This window comes from Lampetra planeri, chromosome 33 (genome assembly GCF_965212315.1).
Source record: "Lampetra planeri chromosome 33, kcLamPlan1.2.h2, whole genome shotgun sequence".
Classification (NCBI taxonomy): domain Eukaryota; kingdom Metazoa; phylum Chordata; class Hyperoartia; order Petromyzontiformes; family Petromyzontidae; genus Lampetra; species Lampetra planeri.
In genome coordinates, this window is record NC_136139.1 from 7,941,096 (window position 1) to 7,959,760 (window position 18,665).

At 42.9% G+C, this 18,665-nt stretch overlaps 1 protein-coding gene across 3 annotated transcripts in view; it reads left to right on the forward strand.

Moving 5' to 3' along the window:
- Positions 1-18,665, forward strand: part of LOC144729733 (neurexin-1-like) — a 379,724-nt gene that overhangs the window by 260,546 nt on the left and 100,513 nt on the right. For all 3 annotated transcript variants that reach the window (XM_078610192.1, XM_078610189.1, XM_078610193.1), the window contains one exon: positions 10,609-10,790. In XM_078610192.1, coding sequence (XP_078466318.1) covers positions 10,609-10,790 — 182 coding nt within the window. The remainder of the gene's footprint in view (positions 1-10,608; positions 10,791-18,665) is intronic.

The window sequence follows — 18,665 nt, forward strand, 5'->3', positions numbered from 1 at the left end:
TTTAACATGCGGTTCAAACTTTCGTGTCACGTGACTTAAAGTAATCTCGTGCTAATTTTTCGTGTATGTAATAATCAGCTCTCTTACTGAAAATGGATTACAATTAAAAAACACACTGTGTTGAACATGTATCGTTTTTCCATATTTGTTTAATAGTAGGTGCTATGGTCACCCATATTATTCAATTGTTGCATGCCAATTTGGTGTTTCCATTTGCTATGGATTGGACTTCCTGAGTACTACTGATGTTGCATTTCTCATTTCTACATGACATGTTCAGGGCTGTGTTTTACAGTCTTATTCATGGTATAATGAGATTATTAATTTCTGTTCAACGTGCTTATTATTTCTGGCCAGGAAACGTGAATTTTATTGTGGATTGTTGCAATAAAATTGCAGCCGAGAAAATTGCAGTGTCTTTAATTATAACATTTGTTACGTTATGAATTAGGCACCATCTCTTGGCAGTGCGTTATCATCTGCAGCAGACATCTGCGGCCTCTTTACAAGATTTGGCATGAAAGAATGGAGAGACTTTAGAGATAATAAAAAGACCATTCACTTGAATGCATTGCTATAAAAGGAAGGCTTGAAACTTGGATATTTCTTATCTTATATATGATATAAAGACCACACGGAACAGGTTGTGACCCCAACCTATTGCTATGTGGTCAGGAGAGACTTGCATTTGTTTTGTCACTTTGGATGGATCAGACAGGGGCAGATTTATCTGCAGAGCCACTGCTTTATTTATTCGCTTCAATTTAAAATCTAAACCCAGTTTTGAGAAAAAAAGTATTTAAGAAATGTATTTCAACCCTTTGTCAATCCACTGCTGGATGAAGGCCTCCACAAGCCTTGTCATTCAATGGGGTTGTTTGACCGTACTTTATTATGCCGGGCAATGCAAGTTGGTGAAAAGGGGACCCCTGAACTGGTTTAGATAGATGTCAATTTCCACTGTTGTTAGCTGTGGTCAGGCATCAAGCTCAGATCAGCCAGGTTCATAGTGCAGTGTGCAAATCACTGTGCTCTACCCCTATAATAACATAACATTCATTATATTTCGTGAGTACGGTTATAACAATCTCTTTAGGTTCACAATCTTAAATGTTTTATTGGAATTATATGTGCTTGTATCTTACTGCGCTTTTGCGGCCGTCTGGAACGCTCTTCCTTACGATATTGGGAAGCCACTGGAGCTATGAACTTTTAAATCATCCACATTGACAAACTAATTTCTTTATAACCGCGTTTTGTGTTTTGTTGTCCTTCCCCTGCACCTCCAATTAGCACATTTGGCTACGGATGGTGCGAAAGAAGTTCAACATACGTACATTACTCTGTCAAACCAGGGCAGCCTTGTTATTTATATATATAAATATATGAAGCCTGATTGGCACCCCGGCAGATTCAGTAATGTTGTGACCTCTTTTTATTCCTATTGATTTGTTTTCAGTATGTTAGCCCAGCATTATATCATAATATAAAAAAAATATTCACAAATCTACCACAAAAGCGTGCACTCTGCACATGTTTTTGCTGTTTTTGTTCATATGGCATGGTATACTATGCAGTGTTTTTGCATAATTTAATACAGCTCCATTGCCTGTAATTTAACAGTATATCTTTTCATGAGGTGGTAATACTCTGTTCTGTTTGGGGTAATTTGCAGAAGTGCATTTCAGTGAAATGCATGGCCAAGGTAAACTTCTCACTGCATTGGAATTGATATTTATGAATGTTGTGTCGAATACACACGTAAGGGATGCTGCCGTGGTATGATGGTTAGGGCAATGGACTTGCAATACTGGAGTTGCTGGTTCAATATGATTTCCCGGTGTGGCAGTTGAACAGTTGTTCGTTTCTTAAATTCCTCCTCCTCCTCGATTCACCCAGCAGTATCATGATCAGAATCTTTATTTAGACTGCGGGAGGAATCCGTTGAGCTATGAAGCTTTTTTTTTTACAGATGCCCAGAATGGACAGGTCAGCAAGTTAGAACAGCAAACGATTAGGAGTTCAAAATAGAGAAAAATATAATCAAGGTCACTACGATTTATCAATGTTGGACAAGGCAACAAAACGACAACAAAATAGTTCCAAACCATACCAAGATAACAACAAAGTGGTCCCTCAATAAAATGGCATATTAACATTAAACTCTCGATGCACGGGTAAGGATCAAAATTACAAATCACAGTTGCAAATGTGACTGTATCGAGCACTGATCTTCAGCTTCAGGACAATTTTGAAGAATCAATGGCTACACCCGCAGGCAGTCGAATGGCAGGTCGTGTGTGGTGGGGTAAAGTGTAGATGCTGCCACCTCTTTCCAGAGGTCTGGCTCGTGTGTGGGTGGCAGAGTAGGCTCGAAAATACCCTCTCGAGCTCCTGCTCGTGGAGGTCCTTCTGCCCGCAGCAGTGTGAGCGAGTGATTTCACGGTCGCGCCTTTAACCTTAACCTCTTTTATACATCCCAAAATCAAAAATTCTCAGCAAAAAATCAATACCCATTCAGACGAGCAATTTATACATGAAAGGCAGTGTATAATGTAGGAAAGAAAAGCACAGTCTTTAGTATCGTTTGTGGGCAACAGTTGCCACTAAGCAGGTATGCTTGCAACATTGTGCGCAAACGATAATAAGCTGGTACCGAAGCAACAAGGGCATGCGGTGGCTTTTGTGCTTACGAGCATTATAATGGACATGTTTCCATCTCAGCAGGATGCATATGGTACACATTCAGAACGCACTGCTTGGCTACAATATGACCTGTAGCAAAGTAGGGAAAGTGCTGAGAAACACAATAGACATTCATCATGAAAGCTCTGGGCAATTTTTTTCTTTCATCGTTGCTTTTGTATGTGACCTCCTGCTGACAGCATATAGATAGTGTGCTAAAATGCTGCAATTTCTTCATCAATCTGTCCATCTTGTGCCTGCCCTTGTAGCAAGGTAGTCATTTGCAGGGCCTTAAGGAGGTCACAGTTTCAGGAGTGTTTGTTTAAATGCCACTAAATCAGCACCGCTCTGCAATGACGGTGATGCAATGGGTAGAATTTGCTCTTAGAAGTGGCATTTTTTTTAAAATCACATTGCATTGTTTTCTTGCATCGTGACAATTAAAAAAAAAGAATAACTCTGTGACCCGACGGGGCTCTCTCTGTGAACCGAAGAGGCTTCATCCCACACTCATTTTCTACTCGCAGGTGGCATAATGATGGGTAGTTACTGCTCAAAGTGTCAGCCTCCGTATTAACCCTCGATTTAATGTCATATAATTATTGAGTTTGACTGACAGCAAGGGCGGTATGCTAATGTTTTTGGTCAGTTCACACCGAGTACAAGCCCTTTATTTGCATGATATGAGAGTTTTACATTCCACATGTGTTCTAGCCAAATACATATTTCAAAACAAAAGTATAAAATGCAAGTTTAAATAATCTGTGAGCAATTTTTTTTACGGTGAAACCAATGCAGGGCGCGCAGGTGATAATTAGCAGTGCTTCACCCTACAAAGAAAAACATTTCCCCCACCCCACAAAGCCTTACACCAGACTGTTGGGGCAAGTATTGTCAGGGGGTAGGTGGTTGTCACCTGTCCTGGTTATCCCAGTAAGTCCTCTTTCTGAGGCAGCTGTTCTGAGAAATATTTAAGTCACGTGACCTTTTGTTGGCTGTGGCTCTTGTCGAGTTTCCACCTCCTGAGGTATTCTTCTTCACGGGAAGAAGAATATCTGCCAATAGCAAAAGATGAGAGAACTGCATGTGAATGCACTGGCTTGACTAGTGTATGATCACATGACTGACATCAAGGGTCATGGTTTTTTTTAAATCCCAGGAAGACTTCAGAGATATTCCAGGACAGCTCCCTCAACAAGAGGACGATCCTGTGAACACACGGGACAGGTGGCAATCAGAGGGTGCTGCTCCAGTTGTTGTTACTCACTGTAGATTCTGGGGTACAGTAGCAGTCGTGTTGCCATGTACAGCTGGCTGAAGATAGGGGCAGTTTACAGCGTGGTGAAGATTCCCCCACTTTGTGACAGCGCTCGCAGTAGCAGGCCGTGCGGTTTCACCCATTGGCAGCTGCTACCGGAGCTGGGTTTGAATAGGAATCACGGAGCAGAATGATCACAGGGATGAGACTTCATGTCAGAGAGAGAGAGAGAGTAGGGGGCTCAGCACGGTGCCAGAGTCGGTGCTTAGCTCCGAGCAGCATGCGTGTGGAAAGCGACAATCTCCAAAGAAACTCCACACTCCTCTGGGACCTCTTCACTTGTCATCCATAAAAATAAATATTGGTCAAAGGGCCCCACAGTTTTGAAGGAGGAACTTGACTTCAAATGGACTGAAATGCCAGCCTGTCCTGCTTATTGAAGGTTTGCATTCGAAAGTTACATTTGTCACATGAGCACGTGCGTTGTTGAGCCTTCTGTGGTCTCCGATTGTGGCCTCACGGTAGAATGAATCCACGCGGCGTCACTTGCCCCTTGACCTCAACCGCCACCCCAGAGGATGATCGTGCACCACGCACGATCGTCGCCCCGCGCGTGACGCTGCGGGAGAGGGCGGCGCGTGAGCCAGCCTGACACCGAGCTCGCATAGCGGGCAGCCTCGGACAGTTCTAGATTTGAAGCTTTCGTGACTGCGAGGATTCATATTCTTAGGTTTTTTCGGTAAAGTCACGTAGGTAAACATTTAAATTAATAAAAGTAAAATAAAAAATAAAATAAAAATTACGACGTTTCGGAGGCAACACAAGCTTCCGTGCTGTGACGGTTCCACCGTTCCACCGTCACAGCACGATAGCTGTATCAAGTGTATCAACTCACTTGATACAGTTATCGTGCTGTGACGGTTCCACCTGAAGACGGAAGCTTGTGTTGCTTCCGAAACGTCGTGATTTTTATTTTATTTTTTATTTTACTTTTATTAATTTGAATTTTTTATCTATGTGACTTTACCGAAAAAACCTAAGAATAAGCCTCGGACAGGTTGGGATGGACATCGGCTCATCTGCCCCCGACTAATTAATATGTTTTTTTAAGTTAAATCTCAATAAGGAAGAAAGAAACGGCATTGATTAATTATCACAATAAAAAAAAATATCCGGCAGTGTTATGTATGAAATGGAATATTTTTGTTGTATTTATAAATCCTACTCGCAAACCCTCCTTTTGGTCTCTAATCCCCCTCCCCGCACTCCACCCCTTGAGTCCAACAGGTGTAACATTATAATCACGTCCCAAACCTTCCCCTCCCCCTTGGCAAGAACGATTTACGTATCACAATTGATGCAAGCAGAGTTCTAACAACAACTTCACTTGCTGTGCTCCCTGGGAGGGCATGCGTGTGGGTGTGCGCATGCTTGATGAAACACTCTGAGACAAAACCTCAGCGGTTGCATACTTGCATCTCGTAGCAAGAAGGGCCCAAAGTTCGATTCCCTACTCGGATGTCCTTCCCCTGTTCTGCATAGATTTTCTCCCATAGCTAAAACAACAACAGAAACATAATGTAACTGCCATTGCCCATACATCCTAAATGCAAACAAAAAATTACCTGACAATGACTCGATTGGGTATTGCACAGCAGCAGCAGCATCTCCACCTCGTGCGCAAACTCGGAAGGACCCTCCTCATAAATCGTCTTGGGATTCGGTGAAGCTTTCCTGGGTGAACTAGTTTAATGGTAATAATATGCCCGCCACTTGAAATTGCCTAGGAGTCTGAAATTTGCCAACAGGCAGCAAAAAGTTTCGGCCACGTATGTACATTGTCAGCGTTACTGGATACGCTAGTTTGGCATGAGCTCATCATTCGATCAAGAGGATTTTTTTTTATCGGCATTGCCCATTGGCTTTGTGCCAATTACCGCATGGTTTGAACTGCTAAGTGCCCGAGGCAGCAGCGGTGCTAACTCTGCCGGTGTTGTAGTTGTTTACAGAGGTGGGCAGCAATTTGTCTACTGGTGCTTGACAACGCATGGAGAATACGTTTTGTACGAGTAATTCCGTATATTGGGAATGTTTCCTAACGGCCAATGTGTGCCCCGACGTCGTGGCAAGAGCTGCGTGTTTGATTCCTCGTCGTAAGCAGTCAGTGGCGATGCGTTTTTTTTCTCATCAGAAGCATCGTCGTGTTTTGCCCCCGGTGCTCTCGCCACGAACTTCTTCCAGTTGAGCTCCTTTATGGAGGCCGCTGGGTACATTTATTTCTGGCGGCAAGCCCTCTACTGTTTGTTATCATAGCCCATCTATTGCTGATGTTTCTACATCGTTTTTTTGTTCGAGTGCCTCTTCCACTCTATCAGTCTCATCGTTTTTTTCTGGTCGTTCCCAACCTCTGTTGTAATACTCCATGTATGTCCATGCTGTGTCTGCACGTCTCTCCTATGCCCACATCCCCTGGGCTGAGCCTGTCCCCTAGTGTTTTCACACGGCCTGGGTGCTCAATGATGATGCGGCCGAAATGATGCAGTTGCATTGACGCATGAGTAGTGAGTTCCGGGCCAAGTGAGAGTCGATGTGTGAAGTGAGAGAGGCACGTGGTGTATGGAGTGAGAGAAGGAGAGAGATAGAGAACCCTGGGCCAGGAGATGCACAGTGAGACTTTGACTTTTAAACAACTTTTATTGCCGCCAGCAGCAAAAGCACCGGAGGCGATTCCAATATGAAAAACAGTCGCCAACAAACGAAAGAAAACAAACGTTACATATCGTTACAAATCTACGTGCTGTGGTGCTGAAAGCACCGCACACAACACAAAGAAAAAAGTCACGTGGTTGTGGTGTCATCGCGCACGCCACGGTGACGAGCGAGCGTTTCAGAAAGTGCACAGTGAGAGAAAGCAGAGAGAGTGCGGCATGCGAGACATCATCATCAGAATCTTTATTTAGACTTCAGGAGGAATCCGTTTAGCTATGAAGCTCTTTATCGCAGATTTATGGGTGGGGTCAGCAAATTATAACAGCAAAAGATACAAAACAAACAATAGGAGTGCAAAATATAGATAAAGGTAAGCAAAGTCACTACATATAAATGGATAATAAATACATTTTTGTAAGTCCGATTTGTCAAAGTTAGGCAAGGCAGCACAAACAACAAAACAGTCTCCGATCACACCAAGATAACACACAGCAGTGCCTCAAGAAAATGTCACATTAACATTAAACTATTGGTACACAGGTAAGGATCAAAATTACAAATGACATTTGCAAATGTGACTTTATCCAGTGAGAGAAGCTTGGAACCTGAAATATATACTCCGTCAAAGAGGAGGTGGGAAGGATGGGGAATCAGACCAAGAGAAAGAGTGAGCATTAAATACAGTACGTGCTTTTTTATGGCAGGAAATAGTATTCCCTGATCCAATGTTTTCCCAGATCTAACGCTCAATTTTTATGGTCCCCTTAGGAACGTTAGATTGAGGTTTCACTCTATATAAACAACTAATTTGTCAGTCTGTCAGTCTATCATTCACGACATTAGCTTGAGTAATTTTCATATTGCCGGCTCCGGCGAGGCCTCATTCCACCGGAATGAAAAATGGCCGTACGCACGGAATTGAAGACGAGCTGTGTATGACCCGTGACCTTTACGCGAGGTCAACAAAACCCATGACCCATGCGATGTATGGCACTAGAGACAGGCAGGGCGAAGAACAACAAGAGGGGCTAGGGCGGTGAGGAGAGGGGCCAGGGGATGGGAATGAGAGGGGCCGGTTGGGGTAAGTGGAGGACCATCAGAGGAGGTAGCAGATATGAGCTTTTACCTGGATTTTTGGATCCGTCCAGAGCATAGGTTGTCTGTCAAAGCATTCACTTGAAATATTATTATCATCAGCAGTCCCATGAGTGCTCATTCTGACCATAAATATCCAGGGATTGTTTTTTATTGGCCTATGCACAACTTATGACCTTTGACCTAGGTAAATACAACTGACCGCATACAAATCGCAGCGCGTGGTGCCCTGTCTGTTTAATAAATGTGCTGCTTGTCCTCGTGCTGCCTATCATTTACTCGAAGGCAAAACCTGCTACGGACTCTTGTAGGTGCGTGGAATATGTTTGGTAAACATAGCTGGTCTGTGCTTGATGAAGTTTGAATGCTGATTGGTGTTAGGTGAGTGTCACGTGAGTGGAGTAGGGTGGCCAAGGGGGTATTCTAGTAGTGAGCGCATTGCACTATGAACCCAGCAACTGGGAGTTGAATTCCTGCTCACGATCAATAACAGTGACGAATATTTGAAGAAGTCCTGGGGCCTCCCGTAGTATGTACAAATCAGTGCTGGAGCAGTACGTCAACATCAACACTGCGGAGACAAAAGGCAGTCGGGCGTGGTGTTGGCCACCTAGCCCCTTGACAGCACTTGCCCCAATAGTCTGGTCTAACGCTATGGGGGGAGAGGTTATGTTTGTCTTTGTAGAATTAATGTCTGGCGAGTTAGACTGTTGGGGACACCATAACACTTGCCTGCCACTTCAACAATCATTGTTTACACTTATTAGGCACGTGCTCCATCGAGTCTATAAGTGCAACCGCGTCGTGAGATGCGGTCGCTTTCAGAGGCCGTGTCGTGTAAACCGGATGAGGTGGAATCCTGCACACCCAGCCCGGGAACATTGTGGGGACATTTGTGGGAGTTGGATCTTTGATCGAGAATTCTACCTGCAGTCATCCTGGTGGAGTCAAATTGTTTCACACGAGCACGGGCATTGGCGGAGACGCAAATGTGGATCGACGCGTAAACACACACATACAAGAATCCCCATGTGTGGCCGTAACAGAGTTTTGGGGCTGTTAGCGAGCAGCGAAGAAGGCCTGCACGGCACACAAGGTTGTGGGTTGCCAGCACCATGCCCCGGCCGCATTTGTGTGACCACACCAGCTACTCATTTGAGGCTGAGTCGACCTAGGGGGGACGACCAGTTAAAATAATCGTCATTGGTGTTGGCCATGAACAGGAATCGAACACGGGTCGCAGGATTCAGAGCACAGCGCGATAACCACTCTGTCACCACTCCACACCAAACGCAAACATACGGTACGGGGTTTGTATGGCAATGTACAAAGTAATGCAGGTACAGCCCTGCAATTACTTGCTCATACCACCGCTGGCCCAATGATGTCCATCGGAGGGTGTTTTGTCCTACTCTTCTATGCCATTTAGACATCTTGTAAGAAGTGATAGTACCCACATTACACCCCACCACACGTTACCTGCCGATCAGCGAACGGCGATGTACCCATACTGTTTCAACTGCAGTGCCTGGAAATAGAATCGAACTGGCAACGTCTAAGTTGCAAATCCAGTGAAGCAAAGCGTTATTCCACGGCAGCAGCCCCGTGTGCTGTCCACGTGACCGAATATATAAGTTGGCCCCCTGGGGGATAACAAAAAATTATAAAGGGAGGATTTATGTGTGCAGAGAGAGAGAGACCTTTGGGAAATAAATAATGAAAGATAAACAAACTATGATCAGTTTCACCACCTTAAACTAAAAGAACTGACTGCTACGTAGTTGTTTGATGAAGGGCAGAGTGTGCAAAAAAGTTTGTTTTATTAAAGTTCAGACTCGAAGTTGTTGTTGTTATTGTTTGTCGTTTTCGGAACAAAAACAGGCAATCCGCGTGGGTGATGCACTTTGATGGAAACAATGCACGTCGCAAAATGTACTTCAGCAAATGAACGTAACGATCGTGATGAGGAATTTTAAAGGGCATTGCCAAGATGGGATATTATGTTGCGGTTAGTTAAGCAGATATTAAAATCAATTAAAGATGGTTAGGATGAGGGCTGTTCTGAAAGAATATATATTTACACATTTCCTCATTAGAGGGATTACCCCACATACACGCCCCTTAGATGAACTCCCTAAAACGCAGTGTCTGTGGGTACGCTAATGCCACACCTACTATTAATGTTAATCATTATAATAAAGTCCATGTATACAATTCTAGTGGACCATGGTGCAGTGGTTAACACACTGCTTTGTATGAACCCAGATAATATCAGTGGCGGATGATATCACCAATTCGCACTGATCAGCGTGGTGAGGTGTGTTCAAACAACGTCCATGGCTGACATGGTGTGAGAAAGCCTTCATCCAGCAGTGGATTGACAAGGGTTGTAAATAAAGAAAAAAATTAGCTTGAAGCTTTCGTGTGTGCAGGAGTTCATATTCTTTGGGTCTTTCAGTAAAGTAGAAAAAAAAATATTTGACAAAAAACTACGACGCTTTGATCGCAACACAAGCAATCGTCATCAGGAAATTTTTTTTTGTTCTACATGACTTTACCGAAAGACCCAAAGAATATAAAAAAATGTTATTTGAATCTCATTCATAGGCATTTGAAAACAGTGGTAAACACACGCACAATATGATATTGGAAAGCAGTACACATTGGTTGCAACATTCTAAAAATGTTCACTTCAAATTGATAATAACAATTTTAATCCTTTGTGAAATGTTCCTATATATGTTGAAGTTCTTTCGCGTCGCACGTAGCCAACCGCAATAACAGGAGGCGCAAGTGCCCCACGTCGTTAGAAAACGACGACCATGACGATAACGATGAGCGCTCTGGTTTTGTCTTCACAGCGGGAACAACGTACATCTTCAGCAAGGGCGGAGGACTCATCACGTACACATGGCGGCCCAACGACAGGCCCAGCACACGCGCTGACCGCCTAGCCGTGGGCTTCAGCACGCACCTCAAGGACGCCCTGCTGGTGCGCGTGGACAGCGCCGCCACACTCGGAGACTTCATCGAGCTCTACATCGTGAGTGCCCGCGTACAATTTCCCTACCTCCTGCATTAATTTCACGCGTGCTCTGTACTAACTCAGGGGGGTTATGACGCGCGCAGTCTTTGTTCGTTCTCAGAGAGACAGAGAGGGAGATGAGATTATTTGCAGGCGTGGGAAACCACAGACAAGCGCCAAGGCAGACAACAGGTGCCAACAACTTGCACATGCTCTGCAGTCCTTGCTCTTAGTTCTTTCGGTAAAGTCACGTAGGTAAAAAATAAAATAAAAATTAATAAAAATAAAATAATATAATAATAATAAAATCGCAGTCCTTGTTTGATGAGTGTTTACATACGTGGGGAGGAAGCCAGAGGACTCGGAGAAACCCCACTCGTGTGAGGAGAGTAACACTCACATCTCCAACAATTTGTCGAGCTCTGTAGTCCAATATTTGGATGTTTGGCACACTTCATTTACACGTGCATTTATACATGTGGGAAGAAACCAGAGCAGCCATGGACAGTCCGCACGTGGGAGGGGGTAACACCACATCTCCGAACGGAAATGAAAACACTTGCTGTTCCTGTTTAACCATGGAAGGCCAGGAGATGTTGACCTTGATGCCCACGGGTTGAGAGCTTCCCGAATTTGCGTGATCCACCAATCCTTGCCACAAATTTCTAAGAAGAAGAAAACACTTTTAAAATGACTCAGTTTGGAAAACACATTGCCTTATCGTCTCCTGTTCTGAAAACTTAGCAGGGCTTCCTCACTTAGTGAGGCTTTCCTGGGTAAAAAGAAATGCGAATTAATATTAATATTTTTCTTCAAGTCCCTTGGTCTTTTGGGCTGCTGTGCAGCAGCCTCTCAACTTATCTCTGTCCGTCGCTGCGTTTTTTATCTGAGACAGCTTCCATCCTGTCTAATGTATAATGTTAGACAGATTGGGGTCTTCCTCTTCTTCCCTTAGACATCTGTCTCAGCCGTAGAGAGTAGGACCCATCCATGTGCAGGGGATAATTAATACGTTTTAGTTATTTCTATGTGCCTACGAAGAATAAACATCAAACAACGCAAACTATTGATCGAATTATGGTGCTTAAATTGTATCCTTTAAGTGCACCATACACTGGGTCTCCAAGAAACGTGATAATTAACTTGCTTCATTTTCAAGGCATACTTCACCATCACTGGTTAGTGCCAGTCATAAATTATATGGGCACATAGAAGTACAGGGCAACGGTGTATTTTTGTGAACTGCCCACCACAAGCCCGTGGTGTAGTCGTGGGAGATTATTTTTTCCTGACTGGTTCTGGGCATGTGGTGATGTGCTTTGCGCATCCTTTCCAATTATTTTTTGTTTACATACAAATTGGCAGAAATTTAGACTTTTGTGTGATTTTTTTAATAATTTGCCCAAATACTTTCGAATGTTACTGATATTGTCTGTGTTGCATATGGGGCGGGGGGGGCGCGATCTGGGGCGACTTGCGGCGGTGCAGTATGACCATTGGCCAGTCGCTCGCAGTCGCCCCAATACTCCTAACCGATTTAATACTCAAATATCTTTGAGACTAAGCTCCAAAGAAAGCTGTCTCTGGTGTGGACCAATCAGTTTAAAAGACAATGCATATATTATCAGAGTATGTTTTTTGTTTGCATTCTGACCACAAGCATTGTGGTTAAATCAGACATGATTCCTTGTAAAAGGTTTCAGTTTGGTGTATTAACATCTTAACACCTGTTTTGTTGTCAGAAAAAAAGGGGAAAACCTATTCTCATATGTTGGTACTGGCAAAGGAGGTCCCATGATGAAATAAAAGATTTAATCAAGAAAAATCTCCACCATTCTCCACATTATAAGAAACCATTCTTCCCCCCCCACCCCCCTTGTATTTTAAAGCAAAAGTTGGGGTGTGTGTCCTATAATCCGGCAAGCCTGTGTCTTTGTCTTTGAGCGACCAGATTTGTTTAACGTTATTGACACCGGGCACAAGTTTGGGGTTCATCTTACTTTGCGGAGTGTTTTACAATGCAGAGGATGCGCTATTAATTTGCAATGCATCTTCCGCTGTGGGTGACTGCATCGAGCTTAGCGTATATATGGTGCCGTCTGCGTGTCAGAATGTCAGGAGTTCAGGGACACTCTGTCATCACTCCAGCCGATGTTTTACACTCTCGTTGCTATGCCTTTGTGATGTAGTAGTAGCAGCAATCTTCTTTTTGGAGCTCTCTGTCATTTGTGCCACTTTGCAGCACATGCTGAGTTACGACCCCCAGTATAATTTAACGTGGCTTTTTTTCAATGCACCATATTCAATGCCCTTAACATACCATTAGTTCATTCTCCATGGTCATTTCATTGTCTATCAAGGAACGACTGCTTGGGCAGGAATAAAAAAAAACCTAACTTTCACACATGGTGTCACATGATTGCTCCCCTTCACATATCATCATCGCCATCATCATCAGCAGCAGCAGCCATGATTGATCCACTGTTGGATGAAGGCCTACACAAACCACCTCAACATTCCACAATCTGGTGGTGCATCATTTCACCCAGCACCTGCACCACCGCCAACTGAATTGCTCCATTTGCTCAGTGAGACGTCTTCTCGGACGCGTTCTGTATTCTGACTTATTCTTCTAAAAGACATTCCCGAACAGTATAGACAGATTTATATCAGAATGATAATATAAATGTGTATAGATAACATGCTGTGTGATATGAGATTTCATGTTTGTTAATCCTTGATAAATAAAATAATTCTCATGTTCAGCCATACTGAATGAAGAGCCTCCTGTTCAGTCATGGGAGAATCTGACCATACTTCACACCAGTTCAGATATCACCTGCCACTGATGTTAGCCATGGCCAGGAATCAAACCGAGGTCGCCGGGTTCATGACACATTGTGTCATTCACTGTGCCACTAACTCCACCCGTAACTGTCATAAATGGCCAGTACTCACTAGGCTCGTGGACTTTGTTGTGGACTTTATAAACCTGGGGAATTATAATATCCGCACAACAAACAAATACAATACTTTACATACAACAGAAAAAAGCAGGGGTATAGTTTGTGAAATATATTTGGCTGCCCATGAAAATACAAAGCAATATGCTGCATTATTCGCCGCAAGGGGGAATATTCCCTGTACCACACTTACACGTGGTACAATTGAGTAACAAGCGCCTGTTGAAGTCATCATTACAATTCTTTTTTTAAAAAGCTATTAACAGTTCACTTGATGGTGCTAAAAAGTGTGGGTGTACATTTTAAGTAGAACAGCAGGCATGGCTAAATTAGCGCCGTTTCATCTCCAGTCCTCAACTCCCTCCACGGGCCATATTCTCTCGCTTATGAGTCATCTTGCGTTCAAACGCGCATCTAGTTGTGTGTCACGTGACTTGGACCATTATGCAGTATGAGTGTGCGGAGGGCTGGCCAGTGGAGAGGGGGGCAGCAGGACCAGTTCAGAGTTCGTTCGCCACTAATGATCGGGAATCAAACTTCGGTCGGTCAAATTCGGGTTCATAGCCCAGTGCACAATAAGGATGCCACCACTCCCCGAATTAAGGGGGGAGGCAGGAACGTGCTGTCCTCTACTGTGTGGAAGAGCAGTTAAGTCGTGGTTCTTTGAAATCCACTTCCGTGGGCCATTCTCCAACACGAAGGGTTGCATGACACCGTGAACACAATCGGGGGGGGGGGAGGCAATTCATAAATAATAGAAAATAGCCCATTTATATATTTTTTTATTTAAAGACCTCTAAACATGGAGCGTGCCAAGTGATGAATTAGAGGCTTCTTTAATTGGTATAATGAGCCAGTCTGGACTTTTTAGGAAATTGTCAGGTGTGGCAAATGCAGATAATAGAATGATTGATGGCTCTAAATAAAATTAACATTAACCCTGTCTTTCATGCCTTGTTTTGTTCACTACTAAAATCCTGTATGCCCCAAGTTGTCTCTGCACTCTGGCGTTCAATTAATTCCCTTATATTTGAAAGTCATTTTACACAGCCCGATGCTGGAAAACATTTACCGCAGTGCCATGTCGACTTGCATTTCATTGCTCAAAATGTTAATAGTGATTGTCCCATTTTTCGACAGCGGTGGCTACACATAGCTATATACTGAGTAGCAGGGAACATGTATTCTTGCTTTGAGGACCATAAGATTGCAGATTCTTGGTGGTGGCTAGGTGGCTCAGGAGTCAGAGCACTCAGCTGAAAGCCTGGATTCAAATCCAGACCCTGCCATTAAACCGAGTTCTCATGTGCAGTGAGTTGCTAGTCTCGGCCAGGTTTCCATTGTACACCAAAAAATACCCACGATTAACTTAGGTCTTTCAAATATGTGGCTTATTTCAGCTCTAAAGCTCCCACATCTTGTTTTTTGGCTTGCGACAAACGCTTTTTTTGCAGGGCATGTACAAAGTGTGCCTCCAGTATGGGATTGCAGAGGCCGATTGCAGTGAATTAAGAATTACGTGATGTCATTTCCTCAAGTTCATTCTCTGACACAGAGTGATGCACTGACAGCTGCAGAGTTTTGAACAGACTTTTCTTCGTCTCCTTACATGATGTGAAGAGCACTTTAAATATAATTGTTGGGGGCGGGGGGGAATTAAACCGGTGTTCAGTATTCAAACACTGTGAAGAGTTCCGTGGGTTTTTAATATGTGCATGTCAAAGAGCACTTGCAAGATTGATATTCCCTTTAGAGGACATTGATGTGAAAGCTATGGGCTGTGGTCTGGTTTAGGAGTAGCAATGTAACTTACTACATGTATACAATTAACATTCCATTCCATTGACTAGCCAGTGATTATTGACTTGTGGTGGTAAACAAACATGCCTCCTTAATCCTCGTTTTCTAATAATCATCATCAACCATGGATTTCCACTGCTGGATGAAGGCGACCCCACACTATTACTGTGACGCTGTTTTTCTGACAGACCTGTTCTTCACCTGAGGACGGCTGCTTGCGTTGTGGCCGAAACGTCGTGAGAATTATTTTATTATGTTTTATTTTTATTATTTTATTATTTCCATTCTACGTGACTTTACCGAAAGAACCAAGAAGACTATTACTGTGCTTTGTGGTCCAGCATTCCACAGTCTATCTCACTCCTGCACATGAACTGATCTCATCACTAGATCTCCACGCTGGCTACCCTCTTCGGTGTGTTTTCATTTTTGGCTCCCATTCCATCTCCCGTCTTCTCCGTCAGCCATTATCTATTCTAGCAACGTCTGTCTTAAACCCAAGCCCACTTACTCTTCTTATTCACAGTCAACGTGATGTCTCTGAGTCATGCCCATAAATGAACAATTATTTAAAACCAAAGCGGCTGTAGTTATACACTGCAGGAGCCTTTTGATTCCTGGACCATTTTTGTACTTGCTGACTCTTACTCCACCAACTCACATGGCATTTAACACGTATTTTCACGATCTAAGCCAAAATAACTTTTGTTATGAACAATCCACGCAGACCAGCGTGGTGAAGTATGTTAATCCAACAACTCCCATGACTGATATGGCACATTAAGGACCTCATCCTGGAGTGGATTGACACAGACGTGTGAATGATTGCGTATCATGATTATTATTTTCCAAACTATTTAATGCTTTTTCTTCATAAGTATATTTGGTAAAAATTATGAATATCGTAATTTCAAGTACCTTATTTAAAGTTCTGTAATGTTGTTTATATCTTTACAGCTTTTATAATGATGGACAATGAGTTAATTTAAAATCATTGTTGTTCATTTGGAAATGTAAGCAGTCCGTACAATACATTTCTCATTAATATGCCGTTGATCTTTTAGCAACGTTTGTCAGCAGTCAACTACAAACCTAATGTTTTCTTTCATGACTGACAGATTGCAAAACGTTAGCCCACCACACACAATGCCAGATCTCATGTTTGAAGCAGCCTTTGTTCTGCTAAATAATTATTTGTTGTATTTATACATTGAAACTGCTGCCCCAGGGATGGTATCAAGTCTAAGGTTACGTTCCTTGTCAATCTGCTGGGTTTCATCTTCTGATTTACTGTCATCATCAGCCATGGTCAATCCACTGCTGGATGAACGCCTCCGCAAGCCACCAGCGCAGCTCACAATCTCCACAATGTAATAATCCACGTGGCCCTCCCACACGAAAACTTGATTTCATCATTCCATCTTCTTGGAGCACTTCCTCTTGAATGTGTTCTATTCTTTTTTACCAGGTAAGGCCCAGTAAGCTATACAGTACAACTCTTTGTAAGAAACGACTTGGCCACAAATGATAGCTCAACGAAGTGGCTTATCATGTGGAAATTTATAGGAGTCATATACTCTAAACGCATGTTTCTAAATGCGGAGGGAAAAACCGGAGAACCTGGAGAAAAATCCACGTGACCACGGGGAGAACATGCAAATTCCAAATATACAGGCGTCAGGGTTGGGATCGAACCCAACCATGATGCCTGCATAGTAGGTAGTTAACATCTTGCCACCTCGGCGCCCATAATTCGATTGCATCCAATTGACGTATGCACAAATACAATAATACAAAATAAAGAACAGGTTCATGCCTTTGCCAACCCACAGCTGAATGAATGCCTCCCAGTGCCACGTTGTTTGCTGGGTTAGACAATATTTCACCACGCTGGTCAGTGCAGGTTGATGAAGTAAGGCATCTCAGGACCGGTTCAGATATCACTGATGTTAGCTGTGGTTCGGTTTTGAAATTACCACGTAACTGCTACCCCACCGTTTCACTCATGGGCAATTATGCATATTCATTTGTGGCATATAGACCATTTAGAATACTCATTGTGCCAAACATTTATGCCTTTAAATTGCAATTGCATTTTTTCCCTTCGTATGAACTATTACCATGCTCCCATTTGTGATTTTAAATACTCACTCATGCTCATTGCAACACATGTTAGCGCCACCCCATTGAGATGCTTCATTTAAAAAGGTGACCTAATTGCTCAGAATTATTTTATTCAGGAACTGAATAGCAATGCTACGTATTGGTTTGCTTCAAGTTTTACCGCCAGAGTGCAGGCTATTATTTGAAGGCGAGATGCAATCAGTGGCTAATTACACCGGGAAAAGCTCAAAGAATGCTGAGCATTGTGGAAGCAGAATCGTCCCCTGAAACAATTCATTAGTGGCTCCAAATCAATTACAAAATTACACCCATTCTTGCAAAATATTAATCCCAAATGTACTTCATCACATATTTACCATAAGTCGAGCATAAAATAGGGGAGATTACTTCATGCATGGATAATCAAAATGAATGTGTTTTTCCCTCTTCTAAAAATTACATGGGTATTAGATCACATTTTCTGCAATGGAAATAGGATGTCTTTAAGCATAAGTGCTGGTCTGTTTTTCTCTGCAGCCCAGCAGGATTCCTTAATTTAGTATAAATATTTTAAAAGGCAAACATTGTTTTAATTAAGTGTTTATTGCATCCAGGAGTTTTTTGGGGTTTTCATTCCCAAGTTTGCAATTACATTTTTTTTACGAACGTTACAACATTATATTTAAGATCATATATTTCATCTGTTTCGTTGTTGTTGTTGTAGCTCAGGACTGTGTAATTCAAACCATATGCTGGATTAACATTTTTCCCAGCACGGTTAAAATATTTTTTGACAACTATTAAGAAATAATGATGTGGCCATGAAAAAAGGCAACACTGTAACCTTTATTGGCCCAGATAAGTGATGCTGAGTCCCTTTAAAGCACTATTATATCGCTTGTTATAAATTGTACTGTGAACCACTTTGCCTCTTGTCTGGCAAGGTAATTTAATGTTACACGAGGGGCTCAAAATTAATTTCTGTGTCCTTACAATAAGCCGCACAGCTAATCTTCAAGATAATTAG